The following is a 12,816-nucleotide window of genomic DNA, read 5'->3' as shown; positions in this document are numbered from 1 at the left end:
TCTCATCCAAGCTATTTTTTTTGCTTCATCAGTCGGCTAGCCATATCCGTTCCAAGCTAATTGGTGGTAAAATCATATGATGCCCAAAGTATCTGAGGTGGAGAGTCAGGTCCAAACACTTGTCTATCGTCCTGGCCCCACTCAGGATGATTAATGCCATCAATCCATTGTTGCGGCTCGATGACCAGACAGCCATACTTCTCGACATACCCACTGCCTTGACTAGCTTTCACAGGGATAGTCCCATTCTGCCCACCACAGCTGTATAGCTGCAAGCTCTGTTGATTGGTCTTCATTGTCATGGTGATACCGGAATCGGCAGATGTCCACTGAAGTGCTGGTGCTGAGGCATCTTCCGTTGAGCTATACGGCGGTCTGTCGAGTATGAAAGCGTTGTCGATACTAGTGCAACCATCCCCGCACTGCTGAGAGTAAAGAGCTCCTTCGTAAATTTGCTTAGGCTCTGTAAAGTTCAGCGGCAAAGACGGTGACTGCCAAGGTAGTTTGACGGAAGAAAGTCCCCCTGTAGGATCCAAGATTGAATCAATGTCGATGATTCGGTCTGCAAAGGGCAGATGCAAAGTGTCATTTAGAATAGTGGGAGATTGGAATGCTCCCAGATTCCAGTAAATATGAGTCGAGAGCATGATAGGGGTGTAAGAGTCAAGCGAGACGGAGACTATGCGAGTGGTTAAACGAGGTGGTGAAGTCACAGTGTAAGTGACGTGGGTGAGCTGGTGAGGCTCGGACGTTAGCTCATTCGATCGCAAGAAATCCGCATAGGATGAACTCACGACCGCGCCGGGGAAGCCTTGATATCCGGATGGATCCATAAGACTGAATGTGATACTGGAAGTATTGTGTGAAGTCAGGGTCCAATTTCGCTATTTAGGAGCATGTATGATTAGCAATGAGTCCATGACTCATGGCATGACCACTCACATCGTCATAACCTTGAGAGCCACCATGTAGAGTATTTTGTCCCCCATGTTCATTTGTTGGCACATGATAATCGGTGTCACCTACAGTGAACGTCCCGTTTCTGATTCGATTGGCATATCTCCTATTGATCAAGCAGTTACAAGTTCATCGGCGGGGTCTCGATGGAGAGCGATGAGATTCACTTACCCAACGACTGAACCGAAATACGTATGATTGGTAGCCGTATCTTCGACATATTGAGCTGGATCATCGTATCCCACGACCACATCTCGGGGGGTATTGTTCTTGTCATGAACATACAGACTGGTTACACGCGCTCCATATGGGATGAAGGTCGCGTTGATACCGTAGGCGTAGATTGAGTAAGGTTGAAGACTATCGCCATTGGCTGTCGCAAAGGTCGCTACTGTAGTGAGCAGCCCAAAGAGGAAAGAGGACTTCATCGTGGGAAGACGAAAGATGTACACGAACGAATCTATTCGGGAATTTGTAGGAAGATGGGGATTCGTCAGGTTGTCACGTCCCCTTTAAGACCTATTTTATATCTCGAGAATCTGATACCCCATGTAGGAGCGACTCGATGACGAAAATCCTGCTTCGGGAACTGTACTCGGAGCGGCAAGGGCAGACTAACCCCATTGAGCCCCAGTCAGATGATCATCGCGCCTCCGCTTGGACTGGGTCTGGTATTCGGGAACATGGAAATTGCAGGGTGGTCGAATGAAATTTGATCTAACAGTCAATTAAGTGATCGAAAACAATGCTAAAAACCGAAAAACCCCATTTTGACAAATCCAGCATGTGATGTTTCGGTACTTGTGACGGGCCGATTACGAGAAGACAACACATGGGTCCGGGGAATCGTTCTATTCACCATTGCATTCTAATCATAAAACCCGCTCGGACGGAACGAATAATTGCGCCGAATATTCTGCCTGTCAATTGACTAAGTCGTTTGGGCAATAATTATGGATTTGGGATCCACAATGTCATTCAAACCGTTTCCTGTGTATATAAAAATTACACTAACGATTTTGGCATGTGCGATGTACGCTGCAGCATCCGCTGAAATAGTATTGCCAGTGAGGATATTGATAAAGTCGCCTATTCGTTCGGGATTATGAGTAGAGCGGTGAAAGTTCACGTATGTATAGTGACGCTTCGTAAATTATCTGAGTTCTGTCAGCCATATGATTGAGCTAAAGAACAATGGAGTACTAGTCCCTCTAGTGATCTAGCTCTCTTTCGCTGTCCAAGTAGCTGTGTTATTGAAACGAAACTGACTTGAGCTACCTGCCCTCACTTGGTACAACCTACCGTCCCTAATGAATTCGATCCATAGTTCCTCTCGTCGAGACAAGGCGAGCTGCGAGATCTACTTTAAGTACACTTCGTGGAATAGAGCTGATATCAAAGCAAGGTTAGAAAATTAGAGTCCAGCGTTACGCGTTACAAGGTACGTTGACTTATATTAACATCCTTGCTGCGGTAAGATAGGTTTATTCTTGATCCTTACAGGAAGATGATTATGATGGGTATAGAGGCTGATCAACTCAGCGCCTTGTCCGAATTCCAATCGTCTGTTTCTATCTCTAGCTGAAAAGATAATCCGTTTACATTGTTATTCTTGTCTGAAGATCCTCGTGAATGGAAAGGATGTAATAAATACCCTTGATCGCAAGGCTTCTTGACTGGTTATACCTTGTGCATGTGACACTGCGTCTAGAGCGGTAGTGAAGCCACCGTTGGGTAACGCTGATGAGGATAAACCGCGTGAGGGAACAGATTGAGCTCATTCATACAATGATATAACTCGCATTCAATACTGGATACATTCGTTTAGATAGACACACGTTTTACTGATCAATATGACAGGAGATCACTTCCAGGACTAACAATACAAATTTCTGCCTTTTATTCGTCGATGTGATTATCCTTACCAGGGTAATTCAAGTGGACCAGGCTGTTTGGTCCATTCTTTGCCCAACACTTCTTCAGCATTGCCGATTCCTCTACAAGACGTCATACACGACGGTCAGTATGTCATGATTTATGGAATAGATAGAAAGCTCGACCTCTACTCACCTGGCTCCCACTAGTCCAAGGTAAACATAGTAATGCGTCAGCTCAAGCAACCTCAGAATAGCGCTTTTAGCGAAGAAAGAAATTACTCACTCGGTGCCCAGAATTTACCAGACATGTCGATATTCAACTTTTCGGCAAACTCGACGAATGGCCCAGATGCTTCCTCGGGAGTCACAGCTGTAACACAAATACGACAATTGATGAGTGTGGGCAACACAGCGTTGAGGTTCAATATATTGCTCACTCACCTCCCATCTTGTCGTAGAACTCTTCCATCCCTGCGTCTTTGGTCATTTCTGCGCGGAATGGGTGATTATTCAATCATCGTCAATTCGATATCATGTATTCGACTACCTTAGAAGTCACTTACCAGTCTTCAAGAATCCAGGCTAGATACAAATTCGCGATTATAACTCAGCATACAACCCTGCTTAACACCATTTCTAATTCGTCTTGTAGAGGAGGTATATATCACTTAACTTACATGAATCATCGCAATGCTGACACCCCTCTCTTTCAAATCGTAACTCAACAAGTGTCCCACCATGTTTCCAGCAGCTTTCGAACCGTGATGTCCGTACATCCCACCACCTTCACCTTGGGTACGTAGTGTGATGGATCCTGCTTCGGAAGTGAGGAGGATGATCTTGGCTTCGGGAGCAAGCGATGACGACATGAGTCTGTAAGAAGGAGTCATTAAAAGGTGAACCGAAGGTGCTGTGAGAAAGGTTGATGAAGGTACTCACAACGATTGAACTACGAAGACTGGAGCGATGGCGCAGATGGTGTACATTGCGATTTCATCCTTCCAATTGGCTTTTCCCATTTCCTAGAAAGCCCAAGCAAGGCATGAATGATATCAGTACCGGACTTCTCCTTGTGGGTTTACTTCGTGGTTCTAAGAAGTAATTGGTACAAGTACTCACCTCAGGTTTCAATATTCCACTGACATACACCACCAATCCCACAGCAGCACCTTGTAAACCCTCTACGATCTTATCACCTACTCCCTCTTCCGATACATCTATATCTTCGATGACATGTACACCTTGTGGGAAAGTTGACGATTTCTCTTTATCGTCCATATACCCTCGGATTGTCGCGTACACGTTTGTGACCCCTATAAGATCAGAGTACTTCTTGACGAGCGCTAGTCCAAGTCCTTTGGAGGCTCCTACGATCAAAGCTGTTTGAGGCTGGTCGAATCACAGATCATGGATCATAGATCAATCAGCAATCCGGCAGTGTTGAGGTTGTATCGTCTTGGGCACTTACTGGCATTCTCTCTGTGAAATTTCTGTCTGTTAGTGGGTTTGATTATGTGATGGGTTTTGATCTAGGTGTTTACTTTGGCCACTTATCCTTATATACTATAACTTATATGCTAGAGTAGATGGTACTCGCCCACCGATGATGTCAGTAGACGTCGTTATCATCTTATTAGCCTGAACATTCCTCATCTCCTTCACAGTGGGGCACCTCACATTCATCGAACAGTGGAAGTGGAGGTATTCTTTATTCTTTCTTCCAGCATACATTTTCGAAAACCATACGAATTGGTGTAATTTGGAAAAGGCAGTTAACGAGATGCGCAATCACAGACGAGGTACTATGATGAATGTATGTTGCATGATTTCATTGGGTTTACTCATTGATTGAATTTATGTGTTGATCAAAAGCTACTTCTTCCTTCTACATTATGCCTGTTTCCCCTTTATATATTCTACCAAAACACTTATCGACCTTGGGTGTTTCCTACACCCTTGACGGATCCAGCACCTCGACCAGCGTTCAAGGTGAGTTTGTAAGAATGCGAGTAATCACCCTTGTGGATCTTTCCTTCTTTAAGGATGACTTCGATGGCATCTCTGCAGTACGAAGAAGCGAATCAGTATGATGCAACTCAGTCGGGATCAAGCATATATGCCGAGTGATGTATATGAAAAACCAAAACTCACTCAGCATGCTTGTTCTTGTCACCTCCGAAGAAAACGTTTTGAATCTCTTGCTTGGAAACTTCACCAAGGTTACCGGTATGGCCGACTGAGGTGGAAGTTTTCAACTGAATCAAAGTGGATGGAGATTAGCTTTTTTCGCAGATCGTCTGGGAATGTCCAGCTACAGGAAAGAAGGAGGGCTATGGGAAGCGAGGACGACGCACAACTGCGAAGTTACCGACGAATCGAGAAAGGGCAATATCGGTAGCACCGGCTTTCCATCGTTCGTACTACAGCGGGAGACGTCAAAATCAGCTTTGATGAGCTCATGACTGCCAGACATGAAGCAGCGGGTGGGTCTGCATCACAGCTAATAGCTCGGATCCGAGATCTCACGCCCACTAGGTAGTGCTGTAAAGTATCTCTTCGGATCCGAGCTACCACACCGATGTGCTAAATGGAGATTAACTCACCTCGGCAACATCATCGACGAATACGAGGAATTCCTCTTGAGAGTTCCTGCGATGTGATTGGCAAGGTCAGTGAATTGTCCAAGGAGATATGGCATGACGGGTTGAGCGAGAGTGGTGAAGGAGAGACGGTCAGTAGACCAGGTGTATCCCAGGATAAAGAGGTGTTACCGATGAGTGTGTGGTGCTCAATAACCAAGTCATATGGCATATCAAGCAAAAGGGAAGTAGGTGGTATATCGACCTCTTGAAAGATATTCAAGCGACATGAAGAAAGAGTCAAACTCACTCGGGAGACCAGATGACAGCGGTGGCAGACATTGTTGATGTGTGTTCTAGGTTGCTTGAATGGGTAGGAAGTTGAGTTGATGAGCCGGTTGTTAGATTATTGATTGTTGTTTATATGTTATGTGAGGGAAGAAAGGAATGAAGGTAGAGAGTTAAACGATGGATGGTGTATATACCACCTGGTAGTGTGATTATGATTCCACCCAATTCCATGTCGACTGAACAGTGAGTGCTATACGTCATTATTCAACATCCCAAGGAACCGTGCCACGTTACTTACTCCCTTACCGTACAATCAAAACACCGGGGATGTGGCACTTCAAACCATGGATCGATGCAGTGTTTTTGTCTTGGCGTGCGTGGCCTTCCTTGCCTCTGACCTTCGGACATGGCCACTGTTAGGATACGAGGGCGTAGTGAGTGCTAGCACTTACGAAGGCATACAGTCTAAAACACAACCATCACTCTGATAGCATACATCCTTTATCGCCTCATCTTCAATCTAGTATACGATCAACTCAGCAGACAGACCTATCGACTCATCAGATACTGGCTTACCGGAGGGTACAGCGGGTCATCGCATCAAAACGTATACGGCAGCGGGGCTTATAGCCCATCAAAGAGGGTGACATCGATTGGTGAGAAGAACAGGTTCATCAATACTTCATAATATCATCGATAGCTCAACGACAGTTTGTACCGTGAGTATCGATATATATGGCAGTCTCACCTTATGAAACTCTTTCCGATCCCTCATTTCATATATGATTATGAATAGAAGTCGCTACGATCTGTCTCTTTCCTTCATCTGTGCTCTGTGCAAAGTCGGATAAGAACAATCATACATTGTGCGAACACTTCATGCACCACCCTCTGATACCGTCGCTTTACCTGATCCTCAACTAAGATCCAAGCATGCAGTCAGGAATAAACGCTGACCGCTACTTATAGCCCACGATGTCACGTTACGCCCCCATCTCCGCTACTTCTGACCAGACCCCGCCCGCCACCCCCTCTCGACGAACATCCTTCCATTCCATCCGGTCATTCCGACTGACTCCCAATCGCAATCATACGAGGGGAGGTATACCCGATCCAGATGAAATGGACGCTGCGTTTGATGGGCCAGATGGAGAAGGTGAAGATGACACGGAGAGTCATGGGTTGTTAGGCAGAGGTCGTGTTCATAATGCTGCGAGTGGAAGGGATGAGAGAATGCCGGGTGACTATGACTTTGAGAGAGATTATGTGAGTTATTTACAAATTAATTGACTTATATTGAACAATATGTATTGATGTTCATGGATCGTAGACCCTTCCACCATCCTCACCCCCACCATTCCAGCCTTACTCATCACATAATCCCGCACCGGGCAATACGAACGGTATCATCCCCACCGCACCCGCCTATCACCTAACACCACCACAGCGAAGACACTTCCTAGGTGGACTATTACCTTCCTCCTTTCTTCCGCGTCATGCCCCGAATGGTTCCCCTGCATCTAGGATAATAGGTGCGGGATCATCCGGTGTATTTGGAAATCTAGCTGCGAGACCGGATACGACGAATCAGAATGGTAATAGGGATGAAGGGGATTATGTACCCGAGGATGAACAGAAGGAGGGTCCACCTGTAAGTGGATTGTACCACAAGCTGCTCCATTTCAGATGGACAATTAATTGTTATGATACCTATAGTCATACCAAGCTGCTCTAAGGGACGCTGTACCTCCATATTGGGATACGACCGTCGTTCTGCCGTCTTCCTCGTCACCCTTTGGACCGTTGTCGAGCTCGATGAGCGGTGATGAGATACTGATAGATGGTATGCCCGGTGGTAACTTCTTTGGCTTTTTCTGGAACAGTGAGTAAAGCTGTCTCTTCGTGACAATCTGGCTTTCAACACATCATTCATGCTGATTTTTGCTGTTTCCAGTGATCGTATCATTCTCCTTCCAATTTGTCGGTTTCCTCCTCACCTACGTCCTTCATACGACTCATGCCGCCAAATACGGTTCTCGTGTCGGTCTTGGTATGACCCTCATCTCCATCGGTCTCAACCTTCGTTCTAAGGCTGAAGACTTGATCAACACCGGAAGATTTCCCTCCGATCCATCCGATCCCGATCCGCCTGCCGGTACACCCTCAGTCGCAGACGAAGACGCGTCAGCTGAAAATGCCATCGAGGCTATTTGGGGACCAGGTGGACCATGGCCTTACCCCGTTCCCGAACCCAACCAACCCGATGGACCGATCACGATCCTGCATAATACACAGGAAGCTGAAACTTGGGCTCATCGACATAATATGACTCTCGCTGGGTTCATGGGATTACCCAATGCCGAAGATGTAGGACGGGCAAATGAGTATTTCAGTTTCTTGATGATGTCCATCGGATGGTTCATCGTCTTGACTAGCTTGGGTGGATGGTGGAGAGTGAAAAGGTTCGAAAGAGGTTTGAAGAATGCTCAGAGGGAGAGTGAAGCTGCTCAAGCTGCTGCGAACAATAATAGGAATAACCCGGATGGGAGTACCATGGAACAAGGTGGAGAAGAGGAGAATTTGGAAACTATCACTGCTTCTCCTACACGTAACGCAGAACCCCGACCGACAGAGATTAGGTATTATACTGCTCCCATCACGCAGGCGTGGCAAGGTGTTAGAGTACTCCAGAGAGGTTTCTTAGGTATGAATGGAAGACCTCTGGGGGGTAGGAATAGGAATGGGCATACGCCGTTGAATCAGGATGATCCGGATGGAGACCTTCATGATGAACATGAACTGTTGGATGCTCAAGGGTTTGGTCTAGGTCCGATGGCCCATGACAATGGAGGTAGAGGGGATGATTATCCTGGAAGAGAGAGGAGGAATAATGGTGGTTTATGGGGTGTATAGATTATAGATTGGATGGATGAGTTGTAGTATTACCTTTTCATGTGGATATGGACTGTTTATTCGTACTTTTCTCTCTCTTCTCAGTATCGTTAGATAAACAACATGTCATTTTGTGTACATACCACTCTGTGCCACCGTCTTATCCCACGCATGTCATTCAACGACATCAGGTAACGCACTGATCACCCCTCTCCACGTGTTTCGGAATGTTGGAGACCCCGGATGCACGAGGCTGTGTGAAACGGGTCAAAGGTGAATTGAAACATGTACATCCTCTATATCACAAGAACAAAGACATGGAAAAAGTACCTCTATACGTTCTCCTTTCACTTATCCCATTCTTTGAGAACAAAATACGATGATTCACGAATGACCGAGAACTTCTTGTCACAGACGAATAAAGTTCTGACACCGAGATCGAATATCAACTCAACATGCCGCTTTCAAGATTACAGCTAGCAGCTGCGTTGATGGGTGAGCAAAACTCCCCCCTGCGCTATGACATGATATGTAATACGAGTATACTGACTGATCGCATTCTATACCTTAGAGTATGACAATGACTCTGACTTGGCTTCACCATCTTCCAACACCGAGATAACCTATAGGGACCATCGACAATCAGCTATCTTCCAACCCTACCAAGCTGCCCAAGCTGCCGCACGACGACATAAGATCCTATCGCAACCACCTCCCTCACTTCCTTCTCCACTCGAATCTTCCTTCGCTCTCAATCGAGAAAATCAGAATCAGAATCAAAGAGATAGTCATGAAGAAGGAGCAGCCGGGTATGATGAGAAAGGTAGACCTAAAAGTCAGAATCAATCGTTTAGACAAAGTACGATAAGTGATTGGAATGTCACAACTACCCCCGGATCAAACTCTATCATCCTTTCGAATAATAGCGATCTAGATAGACAAGAGGAAGTGGTAGATCAAGGAGAAGGAGATGATCTGGGGGATGTAGATGTAGCGAGATGGGGATTACCTTCACATCTTGTAACCAACGATAAATCCGCGGGTAGAAAGAAACCTGAAAATACAAGAAGAGTAACTGTCAACTCTGTCGTTCCACAGCCTATCCCTTCACCTATTGGATCCAGGGTCAGATCCATACATGTTCAAGATGTCTTGGATGACACGGATCTACATCAACAGATTATGGCTCAGTCAGGCTATAATGGTAATCAACCTCAAGAGAAAGAAAGGAGAAGAAATTACTCGTACGATTTTACCTCGGATGCATTAGCTAGTGCAGCCAGGGTAAGGGAGATGGTTGAGAATAGAGAAACCGCTGCTGCTAGACCATCAACTGTGATGGGTGTACACAGGAATGACCTCATGGGGCCAGGAGATGATACGAATGCGAACACGAGAAGAAGACAAATTAGTGATCCCCGAATGATACCTCTTCCAGCTACTCCTGGGTCGTTATTTGATACTCGACCTTTGTCAAGAGGACGGACTTCGCCTCCCCCTGGGAGAATGGATGATGAGTTGGAAAACTTGGATTTAGAACATGAAGATGTAGGGGGAACCGAGCCCTCGATGCCCAATCCGTTCGCTTTACCTGCCCCACCACCTGAGTTGGGATCTAGATTCGATCCGAAAGTCTTACAAACCCAACGTCAATCGATTGATGATCATGACCATAATCAACGTAGATCGTATAGTAGAGAATCAGAGCAGAGACCACAGCCTTATTCTGCTAGATCAAGATCATCGTTCTACGAAGTGACTTCTCCCACTGAACCTCATTCTGGACCCGATGATCAACCTTTGACCAGTCCACCACCTATATCACGTATAAAGGATCCAGAGCGTACATGGGAAGATATACCTACACCTGAACAATTCGGTCGGCCATTGATGCCTAAGAGATATTCGACTTCTGCCGAATTGCAATTGAATCGATTATCCATGTTACGACCCAAGACACTCATCATGCCTTCTTTACTTGCTAATGAACGTCCACCCGAGCCGAGGCAAATCAAGTTACCTGAAGGTTATACGTTGGGTGAAAAACCATTACCTGCTGGAGCGAAGACTGAAGGTGAAAGACCAAGATCGTCTTATCACCCTTTAAGTTTGTCTCAGAAGACGTTTAGGAGCTCATTGATGGTCAATGGATTGAGGGATGAGGAATTTGTAGGAGGGACGGAGAATGAGGGGGAGATGGGGTTGAGACAAAGAGAGTTGGATGAAAGTGCCATAGAGAGAAGACCTGGTAAATTGTATGGGAGGAGTTTGATGGATGAGTTGGAAGCTAGGAAGATGGCTCAAAAGGGGAAACAGAGGTGAGTGAGGTTTCTTACCTGCATGCCTGATCATCTCCTTGTTTGCTATTTCCTATAAGCTAATACTGACGATTCTTACTACTCCAGAGTATTCACAGGCGACTCACGTCCTGCCATGATGGCTCGATCAACAATGTATGACCCACCTACCATCTCATTCTCCCCAACGTCCCCTCCTCAACCAGGCTCGGCCGACAGAACTCACTCCGTGCATTATCCCGGAGGTGCAGGTCGTGCACCGCTCCTGTCATCCGATTCAAACGGTGACATTCATCCTACCTCGCCTAACAACCTCGGCGTACCCGATCCTCAAGGTAGGATCGCCAAATCGAAATCTGTCTTTGGGGTAGATCAATTATGGGAGAAGGAAATGGCTAAATTGAAGATGATCCAAGAAGAGGAGAAGAGAGCAGCGGAATTTAGAAGGAAGATGGAAGAGGAGAAAGAGATGAAGAGGAAATCAAAGAAATCGAAAGGAAAAGGTAAAAATAGGGAGAGTTTCGTACCGCCGCCGCCTTTCGATATTCCCAAAGGTACTTCGACAGAGGATGTTTTGGGTATATCACCTATCCATAGAGCATCGGATCTTCCACCTGCTCTTCAGTATAGTCCGGAGAAAGCTACCGCACAACGACCAGAGCATACGCATGATGAGGAGGAAGAAGAGGATACTGAAAAGGAAGAGAGACGTAAATTGTCTTTGGGTGGTTTGTTCAGTCCCGCTTCGGATGATGAAAACGCCTCTGAATCAGGACCTGCTCCGCATGATTTTGCTCAGACGCTGAATCCACTTGCGAAAGGTACTGAACAATCGGATGAAGATGAAGATCCGGAAGAAGATGTTCCACTTTCCAGACTAGCTCCTGCCAACGCCAAAAGTAGACAATCTGTCTTTTCTGCCAGTGGTTCAGGTAGACAAGTCCGAACGGAGACGGAGAGTGAATCGGATTCAGATGAAGATGTACCTTTATCGGAATTACCTATCGCAACTCGATCACCATCCTTTACCACACGCGTGACAAAGCCATTAGGAACATCTTTAGGGTTGAATTTACCTTCTTCTTCTTCATCCATCTCTATACCTGGTGTGACCCACAGTAGTGGTCGATCCCCTCTATCGGCAGAAGTAGATGACGAACAAGCTGAAGATGATTTACCACTCGCCGTTCGACAGGCCAAATCAAAAGGTCTCAAACCTATAACCAAAGCTGAGATCATAGAAGATGATTTACCGTTGGGGTACAAACATGCTGAGAAAGCTCAAGCGCAAATGGCTCAGAGGCAATTCGAACAAGATCAAGAGAATAGTAGGAATTCAATGATGAGTTTTGGTAATGGACCATATCATGGTCAAGCTCAATCTTGGATAGGTCACCCACAGATGCAAATGCAGATGCCAATGGGACCATACGGTGGAACGGGAATGGGAATGGGAATGGGCTATAATCCGAATATGTCGATGCCTAATTTAGGTATGGGCATGAACATGAACATGAACATGGGAATGGGATTCAATCCCTATCAAATGCCTCCGATGAACATGAGTGTCAACGATTTCAACCCTGCCGTGAATGGGAATAAACCCGGAGAAGCTATTGATTCATGGAGAAAAGATGTTGCGTTGGCGCCTGTGCCGACGGGGGATAGTAGTCGGTTGAGTGGGGGTGGGAGTATAAGGACGTAGGGAAGGGGTGAAAGGATGAAATGATGTACTTTATAGTGATTACGATCGATCCCCAATTTTTTTATTTCTTTTTTTACTACTGCATTTGTACATGTGTATATATTATATGATAATTATGACTAGCTGCACTATAATTCCCACATCATTTACGAGTATGCGTTGAACACCCCCACGAATACGGTTTTTTAGCTTGGTACGGTGCAGTGAGTGAGTACAGT

General features: G+C 45.9%; 5 protein-coding genes across 5 annotated transcripts; 2 read left to right on the top strand and 3 right to left on the bottom strand.

Annotated features, from left to right (window-relative positions):
• Nucleotides 1–56: 56 nt before the first annotated feature.
• I203_108582 (uncharacterized protein) lies at nucleotides 57–1,385 on the bottom strand (the record flags this gene model as incomplete). The annotated part of the gene is made up of 4 exons (XM_019151248.1): nucleotides 57–734; nucleotides 795–884; nucleotides 943–1,063; nucleotides 1,129–1,385. 4 exons carry the CDS (start codon nucleotides 1,383–1,385, stop codon nucleotides 57–59), a joined length of 1,146 nt encoding a protein of 381 aa, XP_018999420.1.
• Nucleotides 1,386–2,878: 1,493 nt separating this feature from the next.
• On the bottom strand, nucleotides 2,879–4,308 carry I203_108581 (uncharacterized protein; the record flags this gene model as incomplete). The annotated part of the gene is made up of 9 exons (XM_019151249.2): nucleotides 2,879–2,954; nucleotides 3,028–3,037; nucleotides 3,118–3,204; nucleotides 3,276–3,323; nucleotides 3,398–3,416; nucleotides 3,512–3,707; nucleotides 3,774–3,856; nucleotides 3,954–4,223; nucleotides 4,303–4,308. 9 exons carry the CDS (start codon nucleotides 4,306–4,308, stop codon nucleotides 2,879–2,881), a joined length of 795 nt encoding a protein of 264 aa, XP_018999421.2.
• Nucleotides 4,309–4,762: 454 nt separating this feature from the next.
• Nucleotides 4,763–5,755, bottom strand: I203_108580 (uncharacterized protein; the record flags this gene model as incomplete). Its single annotated transcript, XM_019151250.1, has 5 exons — nucleotides 4,763–4,895; nucleotides 4,986–5,089; nucleotides 5,189–5,254; nucleotides 5,438–5,483; nucleotides 5,724–5,755. 5 exons carry the CDS (start codon nucleotides 5,753–5,755, stop codon nucleotides 4,763–4,765), a joined length of 381 nt encoding a protein of 126 aa, XP_018999422.1.
• A 924-nt stretch (nucleotides 5,756–6,679) lies between these two features.
• On the top strand, nucleotides 6,680–8,617 carry I203_108579 (uncharacterized protein; the record flags this gene model as incomplete). Its single annotated transcript, XM_019151251.1, has 4 exons — nucleotides 6,680–6,970; nucleotides 7,035–7,355; nucleotides 7,421–7,586; nucleotides 7,659–8,617. 4 exons carry the CDS (start codon nucleotides 6,680–6,682, stop codon nucleotides 8,615–8,617), a joined length of 1,737 nt encoding a protein of 578 aa, XP_018999423.1.
• A 434-nt stretch (nucleotides 8,618–9,051) lies between these two features.
• On the top strand, nucleotides 9,052–12,598 carry I203_108578 (uncharacterized protein; the record flags this gene model as incomplete). The annotated part of the gene is made up of 3 exons (XM_019151252.1): nucleotides 9,052–9,091; nucleotides 9,168–10,914; nucleotides 11,002–12,598. The coding sequence occupies 3 exons, from the start codon at nucleotides 9,052–9,054 to the stop codon at nucleotides 12,596–12,598; spliced, it is 3,384 nt and encodes a 1,127-aa protein (XP_018999424.1).
• Nucleotides 12,599–12,816: the final 218 nt, after the last annotated feature.

The sequence above is a fragment of the Kwoniella mangroviensis genome, chromosome 3 (genome assembly GCF_000507465.2).
Source record: "Kwoniella mangroviensis CBS 8507 chromosome 3, whole genome shotgun sequence".
NCBI classification, from domain to species: Eukaryota; Fungi; Basidiomycota; class Tremellomycetes; order Tremellales; family Cryptococcaceae; genus Kwoniella; species Kwoniella mangrovensis.
This window is presented reverse-complemented; position numbering and strand designations above follow the sequence as displayed.